Genomic DNA, 13,203 nt, shown 5'->3' on the forward strand with positions numbered 1-13,203 from the left:
TGTGAGTTCGAGACCAGCCTAGTCTACAAGAGCTAGTTCCAGGACAGACTCCAAAACCACAGAGAAACCCTGTCTCGAAAAACAAAAACAAACAAACAAACAAACAAACAAAAAACCCAAAACATTTGTCAGAGGTTGCAATAAATAGTGGATAATTTATCTCTGGGTTTCTTCTAAACATAAGCTTGACCTTAATTAATAAATACCCATAAACCTTGATTATTACTATGCCCTAAATAATAAGTATTATGTTTCTAAAAGGGCGAGCATTCAGTTCAGGGAGAAAAGTGGTTATAGTCAGAAGTCTAAAGCCTTGATGATAGTGATACCATTACAAAGACAAGGGAATTGTTGTTATCTAGTTGAGAGATTTTATTTGTTTTTAGTATATTTAACTCCTCACTGTTTGTAGCAAAAGTTTTATATTGTCTTTTTTTTTAAATCTCAGAGTCTTAGAAAAACATGTTTTCTGACGATAAACAAGCATACCCTTGTCATTATTGTGGCATGTTATTATTTTGCTTAAGTTATTTACTTTTTTGGGGGAGTGTTTTGCTTTCATGTATGTCTGTGTACCATGTGTGTGCCTAGTGCCCTTGGAGGTTGGAATAGGGCCTCAGATCCCTTAGAACTGATATTGTGAGGTACCATATGAGTGCTGGGAATTGAACCCAGATCCTCTGCAAGAGTAACATGTGCTCTTAACTCTGTAGGTCCAGAGTTTGCTATTATTAAAAAAGTGAATATTATAATTCTCTTCTCCTGTGCTCTACTTTAGTACCACATGGCTATACGGAAGTGGGTAGTGTCCCTGTGGCCAGGCCTGGCCGGCGATTGTATAATGTACGGAATCCCAGTGCCAGCCGTTCTGATTCTGTGTTGGTGCAGATTGATGCGACAGAAGGTAATAAGGTCATCACTCTCCGCTCGCCTCTGCAGGTAATGCTGTGGCAACGTGTGTCCCTTTGGGCGTGCTGGGCATTCAGTCATCTAGCTGGGTGTGAGAGGTGCAGTAAAACTTCCTGAGCACCTCTGACGGTTTAGAAATAAACGACTAAGCGAAACAGCTTCTGCTCCTACCTGGTTCTGGTACTATGATTTATTTTAAATGGCTTGAAAAACAGTTTCATGCATGTATTTATTTACTTACTTATTAAATAAAGTCCAGTTTTACTGCCCACAAACCCATAAGCACTTATGTTCCTTTAGAGATTTGGAACACTTAAATATCTAAACATTATTATGTTTTTATAGGAATTTAGAGCTGAGGTACTATAATTATGGTTGCTTGTCAAGTAGGATAGCCTTCTGTTCTCTTAGTAGATCATCACTTGAGGATGGGTTTTTCAGATATGTGTTAGGTGTTTGAAATGACCTACTCTCATGTAAAAAAAAGAAAGGCATTTTAATCTGTATAAATATTTTCCTTTCTATTTTTAGGGTTGTACGAAACCTTTTAGTCTTTCCAGCATTACTACAGGCTTACTGTATGTGTCAGTGTAAAGAACATTTCTCCCTGCCTAATGCATGTGTACAGACTGAAGCTGTTTCACAGTCTGGACTGCTACCTCTTAGGTCATTGTTACTACGGCACACTCTGCAGTACAGTCAGGAAAAGAGCTCCATGGCTTTGCCGTTTCTTTGTCATGTGCTGTGGTAATGGGAGGCTGTAATGGAGAAAGCAGGGCTGCAGTCTTCAAGAGTGCTGCATCCTTAATAGTGGCATAGACTAGTAATATAGTGATATGTAGGTGATGTGCTGATGTCAACTTGCAACTGTCACTTAAACATTAAGTTCAATGTTCACATGTAACACTTAAATACCTAAATATTCTTGTTAGCTCATGGAAATAGCTTCTAAAATTAAGTCAAAGCTTTCTAAATCTATGGTAAATCTTTGTGCTACTAATGCTTTCTTTTTAACTTATATATCACTTTAAAGGAAACATATATCCATTCCAACAGATTAAAAACCACTTCTCGATAGCATTTATCATCTACAAATTTGTCAAGAGTGTTAAGCTGCTGGAGCGCATTGGAATAGCCAGACCTGAGGAGGAGTTCCACGTCCCTTTGGATTCCTATCGGTATGCACAGCTGTGGATGTAGTAAGCTTTCAGATGGGCTGGTGCTCACCAGAGCTGGGGATGAAAGGGCAGCACTGCCGAGGAAATTCTGAGTCTTGGGGGAATTGGGGATGGAGTGTGCAGAGTTAGATAGGGTATGTGGAAGTACTATAGTGAAGCCTGCTAATATGTACAATTAATATGGGTTGTTAATTATATACATAAATGTTATAAAGGAAATGAACTTGTGTATTCTAGTTTTATAAATTGGATCTCTATGTTAGGGGGAGCAGCCTCACACTTTTAACTGTCCTAGCCTACAGCAGACATTTTTAGGTTACGTAAGACTTTATCCTTTAGAGCAGAAATACATATGTTATTATTGAATTTACAATATAATCTCTTCATCAGATATTTGATGCTTTACAATTTTCTAAGATTACATATTTTATTAGCTTGCCTTTATAGTCAGAATGAAAATATTTTAAGTTGTCCTTCCTCTATGGGACAGCTCTGTCACTCCAGGCATGTTCTCAACTTTCTTAACAGTGGTTTCTGCAATATAACAATACCAGTGCCCACCTTATCGAGTCATTGCGAAGACCCTGACGTTCTTTTCCTTACCTTCTCTCGAACCCTCTGTAGATGTCAGCTGTATGTCCAGCCGGCTGGCAGGCTAGAGCAGCAGTACACACAGTCCACCACGTACATTTCCTGGAAGGAAGAGCTTCATCGTAGCAGCGAGGTGAGGTGCATGCTGCAGTGCCCTTCAGTGGAAGTCAACTTCTTACCACTCATCGTGAACACAGTCGCTCTGCCTGATGAGCTGAGCTACATCGGTGCCCACGGGGAAGACTGGGACCCAGCCTATGTTATCCACCTTTACCCTCCTCTCACCTTGCGGAACCTTCTTCCATATTCGCTAAGGTACTTGCTTGAGGTATGTGTCTTGTATTTTTATTATTATTGCTATTATTGTACAAAGTGAATTCTCATTCTGTTTTATGATGTCAGGTTAAGTTGGTGTCTCGTGCTTTTAAGATGCATTTATTATTGCTAACCTGGCACAACTTCGTCGTTTCGGCCTCCTACTGTATGCTTTCCGTGTGTTCCCACGCTTCAGTCCTCACAGTGGTCTCCGCAGTGGGTACAGATCCACTGCTGCTCGACAGTGGTGAGGCTGGGATGTAAACCTAGGTGGTTCAGCTTCCCAATCCCTGCTTCTTTTCTCTGCTGTGTCTGTCATAAATTAAAAGTCTCTTCATTATTTTAAGTCTCATTACCTAAGGGAGAGAAAGATGCAAATGGAAATAATTCATCCAGATTTTTGCCTTAAAGTTCATGCTGAGAGTAAAATTCACTATCTGCTGTGGACACAGGGGTGTTATCAATATGACTAAATTTGCACATTCTGTGATGTTTTAAAATGCAATGGCTTAAGGAAGTGTCTGGAACCCTAAAGTTTCCTTTCCTTTGTCAAACAATGGTCCCTTCCTGAGTTATGGAGACAAAAGTTAATGAAACGTTTCTATTGCTAACTTTTATATTTTTAAAAGATTTATGTTTTGTTTTTAAGTGCTTGTGTAAGTACAGCATCTAAGGAGTCCAGAAGGCCTGATTTCCTGGAGTTGGGAGGTGCAGGTGGTTGTGAGCCACTGGATGTGGGTGCTGGGAGTTGAACTCAGGTCCACTGCAAGAGCAGTACTTTTCTTAATTGCTGAGCCATCTCTCCAGCCCTAGCATTAATTTTTAAAGTCGTTCTACCTTGTTTAGCCCGACTTTCCTGGTTCTGTACATACAATAGTGGTGAGCTGTGGTATGGGAATAGACAGGATGATACTGATGCACACTCAGTGAACTGGCACATTTTATGAACCAGTGCTAATGGGAACAGCCAAGGTCCAGATCCAGTCTTTGATTCTTGGCATAGGTACAGGTTTTTCTCAAAAAAAAAAAAAAAAAATAGGGTGATTTCGCTACAGATAGCCCTAAGACACTGACTGTGGCTATGATACAGTGTCTCCTTTGGAGTCAGATAGCCCTAAGACACTGACTGTGGCTATGATACAGTGTTTCTTTTGGAGTCAGATAGCCCTAAGACACTGACTGTGGCTATGATAAAGTGTTTCCTTTGGCATCAGATAGCCCTAAGACACTGACTGTGGCTATGATACAGTGTTTCCTTTGGAGTCCTTCGTAATTGCTGGGCATTTCTAATACACGAGCATGGTTAGTCTTGGTGGTCAGCCTTCCTTGGTGGAATGTTTAGCACTGTGTAAAATACAGATTGTGTTATTAAGGAAGCTGGGTAACCACAGTTTTATGTAATTGTTTTTAGGGGACTGCAGAAGCCCAGGAGCTTGCAGAAGGCAGTGCTGCCGATGTGCTCCACTCCCGAATCAGTGGCGAGATCATGGAGCTGGTTCTGGTGAAATACCTGGGCAAGAACTGGAGCGGACACTTCCGCATCTGCGACACACTTCCCGAGTTCTTCCTCGTGTGCTTTTCCTCAGACACCGGGGAAGCAATGACAGTCGACTTGTCAGTACACGTCAGGCGACTTGGCTGCCGGGTGGAGCTGTCTGTCTTCAGTCCCTACTGGCTAATCAACAAAACTTCTCGGGTTCTCCAGTATTGCTCTGAGGACATACATGTTAAACACCCGGCCGATTTCAGGGATATTGTTTTATTCTCTTTCAAGAAGAAGAACATCTTTAGTAAAAATAAGGTATGCTCTAGCAAGCTAAAATAGGAAAGCTACTAAATCTAGAGCCTTGGGAATCTAAAAGCATGTTTGGCAATGTGTGCAGCGCCCTTGATATAAATTAAGTCCAAGGAGACTTTGAAGCCTGCAGAGTCCAGCTGGACGTTAGGAACTTGCAGCAGAAATCAGCTGAAGCAAGGCTGGCTCCCCATTCTTCAGGAGCTGTGGGCTCACTGCTGTTACTCAAGTCCTGCCAGGTGGAATGGCTCTGTTTTCTCTGTCACGGTACTGGTGTGCATGTGAAACACGCAGCAGCTGGACTGGCCTGTATCACTTGGGCTTCCTGGTGCTTCCTAAGTGTCCAGCCGTGGTCAGCACTCACCCCTAGGCTTTTATATATGCTGCGCCCACTGCACACAGTGCTAGTCTCTAATGCGGCCAGTTCCCCGTCCTGTCTCCAGTGACTCTCCGTATCCCAGTCATGTTGCTTGCAGTCCTGGGTCTCAGATCTCAGTGTACATTATTGTCACCCAAGTGGCTTTAGAATTGTTTGCTGAATCTCGTCCCTGGGTTTACTTTAGTGAAAGGTCTTGTCAGAACCAGAGAATCTGTATCTAACAGAATCCCAGGTGATGCTGCTGTCTGGGGATGACTGTTGAGAGTTTGGATCAACACGTGACATTGGAATTGCCTCTGTGTGTGACTTTGGGGTGTCCTCATGTTTTTTTATGGTCTTGGTGGGTGGGAAGGGGTGAGCTTAACTGCAAGGGGTGCAGTTAAGTCTCTTCTGTAGGACTTCCCTCTAAATCCTAGAGACACTCACTGTCCCCTCACCCACGGCATTTTATGTGTGGTGTCGTAATTAGAACGGGCTATTTTTATCTGCGTTGAGTTCATGCTCACTGAGGATCACAGCCATGTCCTGCGGTCTAGTCTTTCACAATGCCTGTCTTTTATTACCTGGTGAATGACGTCTTTATTTGCTAACACTTTTGAGAATTTTTATCTCTGTCATAAATCTAGCACTGGGATATTTAGCATTGTGATCCTTTAAAAAAGCAACATAATGCATGTTTAAATTCCTTACTTTCTTTGCTGAGGTGAATGGGAAAGTCAGCGCTATCCTCCTGGTCTTTGTTTCCTTGGAATCATTCCGTATGATTGTGATTATATTTTTCTATGTCTCAAGATAGTGGGGAAATTGCCAGAAGTTTAGGATTTTTTTCCTATGAAGTAAAATTAGTATCATCTTTTAGGTTTCTTATATGTGTTATGTGTTCTCTGGTGTAGGTACAGTTAAAGATTTCAACTAGTGACTGGTCCAACGGTTTCTCACTGGACACCGTGGGAAGTTACGGGTGTGTGAAGTGCCCTGCCACCAATATGGACTACCTGGTAAGAGTGTCTGCTTTATTACCTTTGTCTGTACACTATAATATAGTAAGTACAGTAGTACACTATAATATGATAAGTCAAATTATTCTGGGGAGGACTGTCTCCAGATATTCTGTGATTACTGTATCAGAGCAGAACTTGAATTTGTCAGATTCAAAGAGTTGAAACCATTGGAGATGGCAACTTGGTTAATATTCAAGATATACTAAAATTTTTATTCCAAATACCCTGTCAATTATTTCTTAAATCTTAAGTATGACCCCTTTGAAAATCTGAGTAATTTGGTGCCACATAACCTGATTACTACTGCTTCAGAATTCTAAGTTTATTGGTAACAGACAAAGCAATAAAATTTGAACCTACTAATTATAAAAAAAATCAACATTTGGATTATTTTTAATAAGTAAAAAAAACCTAGACAGTAAATCTGTCATTGAAAATTGTCATGAAGTTAGTGACCTGTGTTCTGCAGTTGATTTCTGATAAAGCTGATGTAAGATATCAGGCCTTTTCTGTGAAAGACAGTGATAGGATACAGTTTTTATTCGTTACATTGTTTAAGAATTCTTACTTTAGGTATTTTGAGTTATGTGTGTGTAGTGTGTGTCTCCATTTTTGACACTAACAAAGAGCATGAAAATGAGCTCACTTATTTCCTTCCCTCAGGTTGGGGTCAGCATCAAAATGAGCAGTTTCAACCTCTCAAGAATAGTCACTCTGACTCCCTTCTGCACTATTGCAAACAAGTCCTCCTTAGAGCTGGAAGTCGGAGAGATTGCCTCCGATGGCTCCATACCCAGCAACAAATGGCACTATGTCGCTTCTTCAGAGGTAAAGTTCCCTAGAATATGACTGATAAACAGGGACATAGAAATGTAAATCGCATGGATATTTTATTACACACTCTCATGTACATGTGTGTTAAGTATGACAGCAGCTTCAAAAGACCTTTATTTCATCCTGTTTGAAAGTAGGAAGTTTTTGGTAATTTTTTGTCAGTAGCCTTGTCTCGATGGCTAGCAGCCACTCTCTGGTTCTTCCCACACGACTAAAATTGAAACGTGTTATGGAAAGCACGTAGAACCAATGTGCTGTGTAAAAATGCTTGTCTTTGATGTGAGTTTGCCACAGTAGTGTATTGATTCAGAAATAGAGTTTATCGAGCGTTCTATAATAGAACCACATTTTGTTCTATTAAGAACTAACAGTCCCTGTTGATAGATGGAGAAACAGAAGCTAAAATTGACAGATGCTCCTGGGGTCTGGACTTGCAGCCTGCCATGTGGTAGCCTCTTCTATGTCTGCATTTGGCTTTCTATAAGACTATAAGAAGATAGTCTGCGAAAAATACTTTGTGTATAAGTGAAGTGAATTTGACAAGGCACAAGAGCAAATGCAATGAGTGAAGGATATAGATTTTAAGTATATGGAGGCATTCTTAATCAATAAGCTCTTGGGCTTCTTATCATGTAATTGCTACAACTACATTTAGATTAATAGATTTTTATTCTGATGAATGCCTTTTGGTTGCATAATTATATCAATAGAGTTTTGTTATTAATAGGTTCTTGCTGTATAACCAAGGATGGCCTTAAATTTGGGATCTTCCTTTTTCAGCTTCTGAGTGTACCCGCCCCTAGCTTATCAGTGTTTTCATTATGAAGCAGAGAGGAATTTAAACAATTGTCATGGCATTTTACTCCAATTTAGACCTGAAAACTTGGTTACCCAGTACTGTGCTTAGCAAGGCAGCATCCTGTGTCACCGCACAGTGTCAAAACTGGCATTGTACTTGTGTTTTCAGTGCATCCCATTTTGGCCTGAAAATTTGTCCGGCAAGCTTTGTGTGAGAGTGGTGGGCTATGAGGGATCCTCCAAGCCATTCTTCTACAACCGACAAGACAATGGCACTTTATTGAGCTTGGAGGAGTTGGTAAGTCTTTATATTATAAGACACTTTAGCCGGGCGGTGGTGGTGCACGCCTTTAATCCCAGCAGCACTCGGGAGGCAGAGGCAGGCGGATCTCTGTGAGTTCGAGGCCAGCCTGGTCTACAAGAGCTAGTTTGTAGGCCTACTGTGTGCATGTTTAATGCCAACATATGTTGGTAAGAATCAGAACCAGTAAGAACTGCAGAAAGGAAGCAGTGTGTTTGTACAGCTGATTGAACTTTGTAGTGGTTCATGTTAACTGAGATTCAACTAGTACATTGAATGTGCTTTTTTCCCGAGACAGAATGGAGGTATCTTGGTGGATATAAACACTGCTCAACACTCAACTGTCATAACCTTCTCTAATTACCACGAGGGATCTGCACCTGCTCTGATAATGAACCACACACAGTGGGATGTCCTCACATATAAACAGAGGTATGAGAAAAGGCTGTGTGAGAAACTCGATTTTTTTTCCTGTCATTGATCCACAGTCCCTTCTGGAAAATGTTAGAGTTTCACATCCCAGATGTCTTCAAACTGTAAGGAGCATGTGGTGTTTATGCTTGATATGCTGGCAAGTTTTAACCAAGTATTTGTTCACCAAAACATTTACATACCTACAGCAGAATTTACATGCACCGTGTTAACCTGTGAGAAAGAGATGCTCTTAAAGGCCTCAGTTAGTTGAAATATATCTTTGTACCAAATGTCTTGACAGAAAACATAAGAAAACCTTTGGGGTTTTAGAAATTTCAAAATGCATACAAATGCCTGTGAAGTTATTTATTAAACATTATCCCTCCATTTGTAACCTGGTAATGGTAAGTGAACCCTCTCCCTGTAAATGCATCTCTAGTTTGAGGTAGGGTCAGTAAAGGTTAAAGGAGATGTGAATTGTGATGCTGTATCTATACCGGGGTAATAGGAATCTTATTATTCTTGTTCTTGGAATGTTATTATTTGGATGATGTCATTATTTAATGATATGAAAATAGTTTAAACCAGCCTATGGCTCACTCAGGTCTGTAATTTTAGCTCTTTAGGAGGTTAAGGCAAGAAGACTGCAAATTTAAACCCAGCCCAGGTGACTTGGTGAGGTCCTGTCTCGAAATAATGCATGAAAAAAGGATCAGGGATATAGCTCAACAATAGAGCACTTGCCTGGCCTATAAAGCCATGAGCTTAGTAAGTGCGACTGGGGGAGGGGAGAAGGAAGGAGGGAGGGAAGAATAAGAGAGGAGGAGGTTGAGGAGAGATGTCTAAAGATTTTCAGCTATGCAACACATACAAATAAATATGCATGCATATTCAAATTTACTTAAGATTTCAGTTTTCCTGTTATTACTTTGTTTTAGATTTTATTTGTTTATTTTATGTATATGAGTGTTTTGCCTGCATTTGTCAGTACTGTATGTGTGCAGTTCCTGTGGATGCCAGAAGAGGGCATCTGACCCCCGAGACTAGATTATGAGCCACCATGTGGGTGCTGGGAACTGAATCCCACTCCTCTGGAAGAGAAACCAGTGTTCTTAACCACAGAGCCATCTCTCCAGGCATTACTGTTCTTAATTTTCATTGATATGATTACAGGGTGAAACACTGAAGCACAAATTTGGATAAAAACCCAATTGGTTTACTTTTATCTCCTCTGAGACATGTTTACACTCTGTAAACCAATAGCTCTTCAACTTTAATCTGCCACTTTAAGCTCTTTGGGGATCTTGTTCTGATTCCTAATGGGTTAATGTTGATTAGGTTCAGCACTTTACAGTTCAGTTTGTTCAGCTGCTGGTTCTCAGACTACTCTTTGAGTAGGAATGGATGGACTCTTGTTTCCTTTTCTTCCTGTGGTACTTATTATTCCTAAGCTTTTGTATTTGATTGAAAACTTTAAACTTAGGAACTGAATTAAGTTCTGCCATGGATGATGTTGACTGTTCACAGCCATTTGATAGAGGGACTTGATAGACCAGTGTATCTGCCTTCCTGGGTTCCTCTGGTGTGTTCCTTCCTGGCTCAGCTTTGAAGACGTTGAAGTCAGAAGTAGTGCTGTACTGCCATATTCTGTCTGCCCAGACTTCAGAACTGTTAGTTATGGAAGATATTAGTGCCCTTGTTTGAGGTTGAGCTGTATTTTATTACTAAACAAGCTCCGAAGACCTTTACGGTTTCTCAAGACCAAGGTGTGCTGATCTTCCTTCTGTCAATCATTTCAGTGGCTCACAGGAGGAATTTGTATTGCTGCCAAGAGAAACCCGACTCTTTGCCTGGGCAGATCCCACTGGCACCAGGAAACTCACATGGAGCTATGCATCAAACGTTGGAGAGCATGATCTCTTAAAGGTACCATTTGTTGTGGAAGTGCTATCTTCACAGGGCAAAAGTGAACTGAAAGTTTGTAGAAAGTTAGTTATGTGCTTTATATTGCAGATAATTTGTATTGGTTGTTTTTCTCATTGCTACGATGAAGTTCTGGCAAGGCATCTTTAGTGAGGAAAGGGCTTGTTTGGGCCTTTGTAATTCATGGGAACACAGTCCCTCAGGCCAGGGAAGGTGAAGCAGCTGGTCACAGTACATCTGAAGTGAGGGTGCAGGGAGAAATGAAGGTGAAATCCTGCATTTCCATATTCAACATCTGGGGCCTGTAGAGGAATCATCTGAGGCCCAGAGAGCTGTGCAGCCCTGCCCTGCCAGCTCTGCTGATGACAACAGACATAGCCCCTCTCTCTGAAGCAGCTGCCCCCTGTACTTGAAGATGTCCCGTGGTCCCGGCATCTCAAACATCCTGGGATTTCTACTGCAACTAAAGGGTCATCCCCACAGCTTCTCATGATGACCTCTTATGGGCCTCCTTGCAGGAACTGTTCTCCAGTTTGGAGACAGCACTGATATCAGTAAAGGGTACTCAGTGCCCTGTCAGCCCTAGCTAGGAACTCAGACCAAGGCACCACTCAGCTGATAATAGGAACAAAAATTGATGGGTTTTGTGTATGTGTGTTCTGTGCATGTATGTATATGTTCACATGGGTATTGGCACATGTAGTGAGTGTGTAAGTGCATGTGCTTATGCATGTAGAACCCTGAAATTGATTTCTGGGGTCTTCCTCAATCTTTTCCCACTTTATTAAGACAGGGTCATTTAATGTGGTTAGTCTCAGTAGTCAGCTTGCTCCAGAATCCTCTGCCTCTGCCTCCCAAGTGCTGGTATTATAGGCAACCACCCTTCCCACCTAGCTTTTAAATGGGTCCCAGAGCTCAAAACTTTAGATCTTATTTGCAGAACTCTGCTTTATCCACCGAGCCATATCCCTAGACATGCTGAGTGTTACTATTATTTTTATATAAATGCTGGTTTTATGTCAATTTGATGACTGGATTTTTCTATCTTAAAGTCATTCTTTTAGTCCGTCCTAGTTGTCAAATTTAGTTTTAAGTGTGAAATTTCCATTCAGGTTTAACTCAAAGTCTTTCTTTCTCCAGGATGAGTGTGGACAGTTTCCATATGATGCAAACATCCAAATACACTGGGTGTCCTTCCTCGATGGGCGCCAGAGGGTTCTCCTTTTTACCGATGATGTTGCTTTGGTTTCCAAAGCGCTCCAGGCAGAAGAAATGGAACAGGCTGATCACGAAGTCACCTTGTCTCTCCATAGCCTTGGGCTTTCTCTGGTTAACAATGAAGTGAAGCAGGAAGTCTCATATGTTGGAATCACCAGGTATGTATATATACACAAAGGGAGATAAGATGTCAGGAACCTTTAAAAGGCCCAGAGTCCATAATACCTAAGTTAGTGAGACTATAAACAGATCCTTGTTCTCGGTGTGACATATTTACTAAATGACTCTTTGGACTGTCTGCTGAGAGGCCCAAAGACACAGAGGACTCAGGTACATCTGTGCCTTCACAGTACTCCTGTCAGTTGGCAGGGAAGAAAGTCAGCCCTTCCTTCCATCCTTCCTCCCTCCCTTCCTCCTTTCTTATTTTAAAAAATGAGTTACAAAAACATTGTGAAAAACTGAAAATAGTACCTGCATCTGCCGTGGAAATAATTCATTTTGTACAATGGAATTTGGAGAAACTGGCATGCCCTGGGAGACACAACTAGAAATAGGTTAGGAAAAGGTTCATAAGGGAAGCAGTATGTACTATGATATGTATTTGAAAGGTTTGGGATGTGAAGTTCAAGGGCAGTGAGATGAATTGTTGAGGATTTGTTGGCGTACTAAAGAGTTCTACAATAGCCCAGAATGGAGTATAACAAAGGTTATTTATCTGGGAATAAACTCGCAGAGAGTAGTGATCCACAGTCCTCTGTGTGTGCTGGGAACTGGAACCGAATCCAGCAGCCAAGAGGTCTGTGCATGCTTTTCATCTGTATTTATAATACATGAGGCCATGCCCAAAGTGGGCTGGTATTTTAAAGGCTATTAGCTAAAGAAGTTCCCACAGCACCTCCTCCTTTTGTCTAAATAAGAGAGTTCTAAGCCTAATACAAAACTATATACAATAAGAACAAATATCAAGTATTGTCCAGGGAAAAGAAGAGACAAAAACATACATAAAAATTAGAATTACAACCAACATGAACAACATCAAACAAGAAACATGCTAAATTTTTCAATAGTTATCCTATCCTAAAGAGTCTAAGTCTTATATTAGATATGACTTGGCTAAGTCATGAGAGGAAAGTAATATGACTGATCTAGTCTTCAGCCCCATCAAAGACCTGAGAAGGGAAATAATATTACTTGAGAAAACAGGAAGTATAATGAAGCAACTTCCAAAAGGTGCAAGAAATGACAGAGACAACAGACTACCTGCAATCACCCAAAGTCTCATTTGCAACTTGGGGCAAACAACCTTGGCTAAGGCCTAGGGTAACTGACAGACCATTTTCCGAGACATGCATACAATATGACAAAATAACTTTACATAGGTACACAAATATTGTAAACAGCAATAGTAGCATATTCAATATAACAATATAATTTGGATTTATGTCAGTATACAAGAATCTACACCAATGTAAATTATCTATAAATAATAGCTCACAGGTAATAATCTAATCTATCAATTATCCCATCTATCCAATCCCCATTTTTTT

The 13,203-nt window shown here is 40.8% G+C and overlaps 1 protein-coding gene across 4 annotated transcripts in view; it reads left to right on the forward strand.

The window, feature by feature from the left end:
* Vps13c (vacuolar protein sorting 13 homolog C) overlaps positions 1-13,203 on the forward strand; it is a 163,562-nt gene that overhangs the window by 116,172 nt on the left and 34,187 nt on the right. For all 4 annotated transcript variants that reach the window (XR_009057025.1, XM_057768280.1, XM_057768281.1 and 1 more), the window contains 10 exons: positions 779-939; positions 1,966-2,087; positions 2,712-3,006; positions 4,405-4,794; positions 6,061-6,165; positions 6,832-6,996; positions 7,970-8,098; positions 8,400-8,533; positions 10,315-10,441; positions 11,579-11,814. Coding sequence is in view for 3 of the 4 variants with exons in the window: in XM_057768280.1 (XP_057624263.1) it covers positions 779-939; positions 1,966-2,087; positions 2,712-3,006; positions 4,405-4,794; positions 6,061-6,165; positions 6,832-6,996; positions 7,970-8,098; positions 8,400-8,533; positions 10,315-10,441; positions 11,579-11,814 (1,864 nt within the window). In the remaining variant the exon portion in view is untranslated. The remainder of the gene's footprint in view (positions 1-778; positions 940-1,965; positions 2,088-2,711; positions 3,007-4,404; positions 4,795-6,060; positions 6,166-6,831; positions 6,997-7,969; positions 8,099-8,399; positions 8,534-10,314; positions 10,442-11,578; positions 11,815-13,203) is intronic.

This window comes from Chionomys nivalis, chromosome 4 (assembly GCF_950005125.1).
Source record: "Chionomys nivalis chromosome 4, mChiNiv1.1, whole genome shotgun sequence".
In the NCBI taxonomy this organism is placed as follows: Eukaryota; Metazoa; Chordata; class Mammalia; order Rodentia; family Cricetidae; genus Chionomys; species Chionomys nivalis.